At 41.9% G+C, this 7,500-nt stretch overlaps 1 protein-coding gene across 12 annotated transcripts in view; it reads left to right on the top strand.

The window, feature by feature from the left end:
- fgd (faciogenital dysplasia) overlaps positions 1 to 7,500 on the top strand; it is a 44,580-nt gene that overhangs the window by 34,912 nt on the left and 2,168 nt on the right. For 11 of the 12 annotated variants that reach the window (NM_001441610.1, NM_131556.3, NM_001441611.1 and 8 more), the window contains 9 exons: positions 505 to 563; positions 1,829 to 1,975; positions 2,410 to 2,502; positions 2,611 to 2,690; positions 4,195 to 4,225; positions 4,924 to 5,028; positions 5,883 to 5,936; positions 6,527 to 6,628; positions 6,790 to 6,906. In NM_001441610.1, coding sequence (NP_001428539.1) covers positions 505 to 563; positions 1,829 to 1,975; positions 2,410 to 2,502; positions 2,611 to 2,690; positions 4,195 to 4,225; positions 4,924 to 5,028; positions 5,883 to 5,936; positions 6,527 to 6,628; positions 6,790 to 6,906 — 788 coding nt within the window. Of the gene's footprint in view, positions 1 to 504; positions 564 to 1,828; positions 2,016 to 2,312; positions 2,503 to 2,610; positions 2,691 to 4,194; positions 4,226 to 4,923; positions 5,029 to 5,882; positions 5,937 to 6,526; positions 6,629 to 6,789; positions 6,907 to 7,500 lie in introns of all 12 variants that reach the window. The other variant, XR_015497256.1, reaches the window with a different exon arrangement.

The following is a 7,500-nucleotide window of genomic DNA, read 5'->3' on the forward strand; positions in this document are numbered from 1 at the left end:
ACACACACACACACACACACACACACTTCTGTCAAAGTCTGCCCATCAGTGTGTACAAAAGCAGACTGAGCCTTTTCTGGCCACTGTAGACGCAGCAGAGCCTTTATTTTTATCTCACACACACACACACACACACACACACACACACACACACACACACACACAGCACCTCTGCACACACATCCGCTGCAGACAGATATTTAAAGCTTCATTTCACATGATGTTTGACTTTGTGCGTGCACATGAACACACTGCACGTACGATCTGTGCACATGCTTGAAGACAGAATCATTCGCCCTCGTCTAAAATTTATCTGCAGTTTAGCAGGGCTCGGACATTTTTCAAAGTATCTCCTTTTACATTTTTTGTCTGCACAGTGTCTTATCTCTTTCACTTTGGCTGGAATAAATACACTGCTGTGGTCAATAATATTAGCCTTAAGAAATCATGTTATTGTGTGTGTGTGTGTGTGTGTGTGTGTGTGTGTGTGTGTGTGTGTTTCAGATGCTCTAGAGCTGATCTCCACCGCTGCCAATCACTCCAATGCTGCCATCAGGAAGATGGTGAGACACCGATTGTGCTTGCATGTTCTAGCTGTGCGTGTGGGTGTTTCCCTCCAGTGTTGTTAATGATATATCCCATAATGCTCCTGATAATACATGAACAGACACGCAGCTAGTGTCTCTCTGACAGGAAATACTGTTTCCACTTCCTGTCTGTGAGAGGCAATTCTCTATCAGCCTCTTTCTAGAGCTGCCGCCTTCTGCTGTTCTGATCTGATGAGTCATTAGCACTCACTTCCGCGTGTGTGTGTGTGTGTGTGTGTTATTGCTTGTGCGTGTGTATATGTGTTTTTTGTGTGCATGTGTTTCTGTGTATGCATGTGTGTGTGTGTGTGTGTGTGTATACATGTGTTTGTTTGTACATATGTGTGTGTGTGTGTGTGTTTGTGCATTTGCATCCTTTTGTGTTGTTTGTGTGTGTGCATTCGTGTATGTGTTTGAATATGAATGCTCGTTTGTGTGTGTATGCGTGTATGTGTGCATCTGTGTTTGTTTATGTGTGTGTTTGTGTGTATCTGTACACGTATATGTGTTCTGATGTGTGTTTGTGTACATGTGTGTGTGCGTGTGTGTTTGTGTGTTTTTGTGTATTTGTTTATGTGGGTGCATGTTTTTGTTTGTCTGTGTTTGTGTGTGTGTGTGTGTGTATGTCTATGTGTGTATTTGTTTTTGTATAAGTGTGTGTTTGTATGTGTGTGCGTTTCAGTGTATTTATTCTTGTGCATGTTTTTGTTTGTGTGTGTGTGTGTGTGTGTGTGTGTGTGTGTGTGTGTGTGTGTGTGTGTGTGTGTGTGTGTTTGCATATGTGTGTCTGTGTATTCATGTGTTTTTGTATATTAATTTTTGTGGTTGCATATTTTTGTTTTTGTGTGTGTGTTTTTGTGCAAGTGTGTGTGTGTGTGTTTGAATCTATGTGTGATGTGTGTACATTTATGTTTGTATAAATATGTGTGTTTGAGTGTACATTTGTGTGTGTACGTGGGTGCATTTTTGTGTTTGTTTGTGTGTGTGTGCATACATATGTATGTGTGTTTTATATATGTATGTCTGTGTATGTGTGTGCGTGTATGTATTTATGTGTGTGTGTGTGTGTGTGTGTCTATGTGTATGTGTGTGTGTTTGTGTGTGCCTCTATGTATGTGTGCACATACATGTGTGCATGTGTGTGTGTGTCAATAAGTGTTTGTGCATATGTTTGTGTGTGCATATATGTGTGCGTATATGTGTGTATATACATATATATACCTGTGTGTGTGTGTGTGCAGGAGAAGATGCACAAGCTGCTGGAGGTGTATGAGCGTTTGGGTGGAGAGGAGGACATCGTTAATCCTGCTAACGAGCTCATCAAAGAAGGACACATCAAGAAGATGTCGGCCAAAAACGGCAGCGCTCAGGACCGATACCTCTATCTGGTGCGTCTCTGTGTGTGTGTGTGTGTGTGTGTGTGTGCGCGTGCATGTGTGTTAATGTATGTTTTTGTGTGTGTCTGTGTGCATATTTATGTGTGTGTTTGTGTGTGTGTGTGTGTGTGTGTTTGTGTGTATGTGTGTGTGTGTGTGTGTGTGTGTTTGTGAGTGTATTGTAAGGATCTGCATGTTTTGTATAGCAGCTTAGGATTGATCTTTATTGTGAAAAGCGTCACACAAGTAAACCTGAATTGATCTGAACATGCTCCTGTTTGTGTCGTCAATCTGGCAACCCGAGGAGTTATTTTAGAATTTGCACTGCAATACTTACTTCAACCACTAGGGACGTCAATGCTACACACTACACCATTAATGCTCGACTCCTGTATCAGATGATGAACCTGCAGTGTGTGTGTGTGTGTGTGTGTGTGTGTTGGCAGTTCAATAACATGGTGCTGTACTGCGTGCCAAAGCTGAGGCTGATGGGGCAGAAGTTCAGCGTGAGAGAGCGAATCGACATCGCAGGCATGGAGGTGAACACTGCACAGAAATAGCCATCTAGAAGATACAGACTAGAAACAGCCTAGACAGAAGTGCAGTGATCAGCCAGTGAATGACTGGATTCCTCTGTCTGACTGCAGGTTCATGAAAACGTGAAGCAGAACGTCCCGCACACCTTCACCATCACTGGGAAACAGCGCTCGCTGGAGCTGCAGGCCAGGTGACGGACACAGCGGAACACACTCACCTGTACTGTTATTATTACTACATCTGAATGAACATCTCTGCTGAGCTTTAGGCCACGTCCACACACACACACACACACACACACACACACACACACACACCTGGCTGTTACCTGTTTCAAGAGTTCACCCTCAACTGATGATTGATTATGAAGTGTGCTTGGCATGCTGTCCCGGGAGAGAGCCCTGAGCTCATAAGATCCTCGAGCCTGGGGCTCCCTCCTGTCTGCAAGGTGAGAGGGGAGTTTGAGCTCAGGTAGATGTGGAGAACTCCCCTGCTGTAGTCGCTCATGAACAGACAGTGATCGCTCTTAACAGATAACCACTGACTAGCAGCATGTCTATGGTGCTGGATTAGTCAATTACCTTAAGCTGCGTGTGTTTGGACTATGGGAGGAAACTGGGGAACCCGGGGGAAACCCACATGAGCACGGGGAGAATGTATAAACTCCACACAGAAACGTCTGCTGGCTTGGTAAGGACTAGAACCAGGGAGGTTCTTGCTAAGAGGCAACAGTGCTAACCACTGAGCCACCGTACCACCCATCTAGGAAAGGAGGAGGAGTAGGGGTGGAACTCCATCCCCCTCCCCCTCCAACCCCCTCCCCCAACACTTTCAGTTTCCAGGTTACCCTGTCAATATTCAGTGTAGGGGGGACCCCACATTTTGCTCTACGCCACTGCTCAGGGTATTTATAGGGGCTCAGGAATCGCCTGATTGGTGAATCACAGATTGGATAATGCTGGGGCCGGCTGTGATCAATCATGAGCAATTCTCTCGACATTAGTTTATAAATAAACTTCACTTAGTTCTGTTTGTCTTCTGTTTTGCATTTGTATGTGATTCCTTGTCATTTGTGTTGCTCTTTGCATGAAAAAAGTTTGCACAAGACAACGTAAAAACCGCACTGTGATGCATGTCAAGGGCACATCAAACCAGCAGGGGGCGACAAAGACTCTGACGCAGCACTTACATTTTTCTGCATTCAAGTCAATGCAAAAGTGAAAACAGGAATTTGCTGAGAACGTGTGAAATTGCGTCCTCCACATTTGGTGTCAATATTATTAGCCCTTTAAAAAATACATATATTTAGACTGTCTCCAGAACAAACCACCACTTGCCTAATTACCCTAACTTTACCCTAATTACCCTAGTGAAGCCTTTACATGTCACTGTAAGCTGAACACTAGTGTCTTGAAGAATATCTAGTCTAATATTATGTGCTGTCATCATGGAGACGAGGAAATAAATCAGTCATTTATTCATGTATGAATCAGTCTGCTGTTGAACAATAGCCTAGAGCGCCATCTGCTGGTAAACAAGTGAAAATTCCAGTAATTATCAATAAATCACAATTATCAGCTCAGCTCTACATAAAACACACACAAACAGCAAAATACATATAAAAGTCCTGTACAATCCTTTGCAATGCTCAAATGCTGTGTCATTTTACCCTGTGAACTCTGTGTGCTCGACAGGACGGCAGAGGAGAGGGACGACTGGATCAAGGTGAGGATATCTCTATAGATTCTGGGAAGATTTGCAGGAAGATAATACATTTGAAAAACAGTGCATTACACTGAAGAGGAAATAAACTGTACTTTACATCATTTATCCAATTAGTTAAATTGCAACTTAATTAAAATGAGCATTTAATTCAGTTCATTTAATCTGAGAGAATCCGAGTTTAATCTTGCTCCAAAACTGGAGAGTTCAGCTGCAGTTCAACAGAGTTTGTCAGATAATGAAGGAAATGAAACGAAGACTCAATTATTCACCATTATTTTTCATATATTTGATGCATTAATTATTATATTTTTCTTCTGGAGAAAGTCTTATATTAGCTTGAATAAAAATCATATATTTCAAAACATTTATAAAACTTCTGTGGTCGTTATTATTAGCCCCCTTAAAATCACTTTGACAAATATTGGAAATTAATTTCACAGGACGGCAAATAATTCAGTCTTCAACAGTGTTTATGAGCTGTTTGGAAGCTTTAAAGGAAAACCAGACTGAAAAGAGAGGTGTTTACATGTTCAGGAGAGATGAGTGATTCACTGAGGGAATCAAATGAACAAGTGATTCTTTAGAGTTGGATCTTTACAGTGAATGAGTTGAGTGTTTATGTGTGTGTGTGTGAGTGTGTGTGTGTGTGTGTGTGTGTGTGTGTGTGTGTTCATGCTCATCCTCTCCTCGTTCTGCAGGTGATTCTGGGCACTATAGAGAAGCACAAGCAGAACAGCGAGACCTTCAAGGCCTTCAACAGCTCCTTTAGCCGAGAAGACGAACACACACCTGACTCTCCACTGGTACAACACACTGAACACACTCCACACATACAATCAACTCTAAACACAACAACACACAAGTATACTTACAGTATATGTACTATATATAGTGCATTTGAACCATTCTATAGTATACTGACTGTTATTGAATGCTTCAGCACACTGCAGTGTTAACCATAGGGAACTGATCAACTGTACTAAACAATGTAGTGTACTTTACTGTTTACTACAGTAACTGCGGTGTATTGTAGTATAATATACCCCTGTAGAACACTACAGTACTGGGGCATTTGTTTATATTAGTATAGTTGTTGTGTTGCCATAGCAGCTGTAGAATCACCACAACAGATCAATCAGTTAAGTTGTGTTACCATAACTACTGTAAAGTCACCATACCAGATCAATTAGTATAGTTGTTGTGTTACCATAGCAACTGTAGAATCACCACAACAGAAGAATCAGTTTAGTTGTGTTACCATAGCAACTGTAAAGTCACCATACCAGATCAATTAGTAGAGTTGTTGTGTTACCATAGCAACTGTAGAATCACCACAACAGATCAATCAGTTTAGTTGTGTTACCATAGCAACTGTAGAATCACCACAACAGGTTAATTAAAGTGTTTTACTATAGTATAGTTCACAAGCTCGGCAGTATGTATTATAAATGACTATAGTATGTAATCATGTCAGATGCGGATTGTTTTGATGATTGACTCAGCTTTATTGATCTGCTAATGAAAGCAGACTTTTTCCTTCTGTTTTGGGCTCATGTGTAAATCACTGGGCTGATTCTCCACACTGGTGTGTTGATGTGTGTTACATACTGTGGTCATGTCATGTCCAGCATTAAAGCTCATGTGATTCTGAACGCAGGGCCCATGCAGCAACACCAGCATATGTGAGACAGACGGAGCTCAGCATGAGAGGGTGAGACACACACACACACACACACACATGTACATACACACAAACGTAAACACACACTCGTTCATATACATGTACACACATACACATATGCGCACATACACACGCACCCTTACTCATATACATATAACTGCAGACACACACATGTACACACACACACACACACACACACATACTCATAAACACACACTCATTCATATACATGTACACACATACACATATGCGCACACACACTTAAAGACATACTCATATAAAGGAACATGGACACAGATGCAAACATTAACACACACACACGCACACATATATATATGCACACATAAAGACAGTCTCACACATATACACATACTTGCATACATACACACTCATACACACACACACAAACACACATACACGAAAACAAACATGTACACATAAACATTTACACACACTTGTACTGAATACACACATATACACACTCACACACACACAGACTCACAATCACACACACACTTGCATACATATGCAAACATGCACGGATACATTCATTTTAATTTATTGTGTGTGTGTGTGTGTGTGTGTGTTTGTGTGTGTGTGTGTGTGTGTGTGTTTTGTAGAAGAGCTCTAAGAAGCGTGAGAAGGAGAGAGAGATGTGTAAAGGCTGCAACGAGGCATTCAACTTCACCAAACGCAAACACCACTGCAAGAGCTGCGGCGCGGTGCGTCCTGTGTGTGTGTGTGTGTGTGTGTGCATGCGTATATTGTCTGGTGTGCGTGTTTATGTGCATATTGGTCTGATTTTTATATATGTGTGTGCATGTACATGTGTGTTTTGGTGTGATTTGTATATGTGTGTGTGTGTGTGTGTGTGTGTGTGCAGGCTGTCTGTGGGAAGTGCCTGAAGGTGTGTGACAGCAGGAACATTCGCATGTGTAGACCGTGTGCTGAAGCTGAAGGAGCAGCAGGAGGCGCCACTGAGCACAAGAAGAGGGTCGAGGTGAAACACACACATCATACACACACACACAAACACATAACATACACACAGACACTGACACAAACACAAAGGCTGACACTCACACAAATGCAAGGCAAAAACACAGACATCAGACACACACACACACACACAAACACACGCACAAACCCTCAAACACTGACACACACACATTCATTCATTTTCCTTGAGCTTAATCCCTTATTTATCAGGGGTCGCCACAGCGGAATGAACTGCCAACTATTCCAGCATGTTTTACACAGCGGATGCCCTTTCAGTCACAACCCAGTACTGGGAAACACCCATACACACTCATTCACACACACACTCATACACTACGACCAGTTTAGTTGATCAATTCCCCTATAGCGCATGTGTTTGGACTGTGGGGGAACATGCAAACTCCACACAGAAACACCCTTGATTTAATTTGAGTTTATTTAGCTAATTAATACACTATTTAGTTATATTTTGATTGGTTTTTAATTTTTATTTTTATAATTCAGTTTTTTATATAGACCGGGTCATAAATACAGGTGTGTGTGTGTGTGTGTGTGTGTGTGTGTGTGTGTGTGTGTGTGTGTGTGTGTGTTTCAG

The sequence above is a fragment of the Danio rerio genome, chromosome 8 (assembly GCF_052040795.2).
Source record: "Danio rerio strain M-AB ecotype USA chromosome 8, GRCz13ab, whole genome shotgun sequence".
Classification (NCBI taxonomy): Eukaryota; Metazoa; Chordata; class Actinopteri; order Cypriniformes; family Danionidae; genus Danio; species Danio rerio.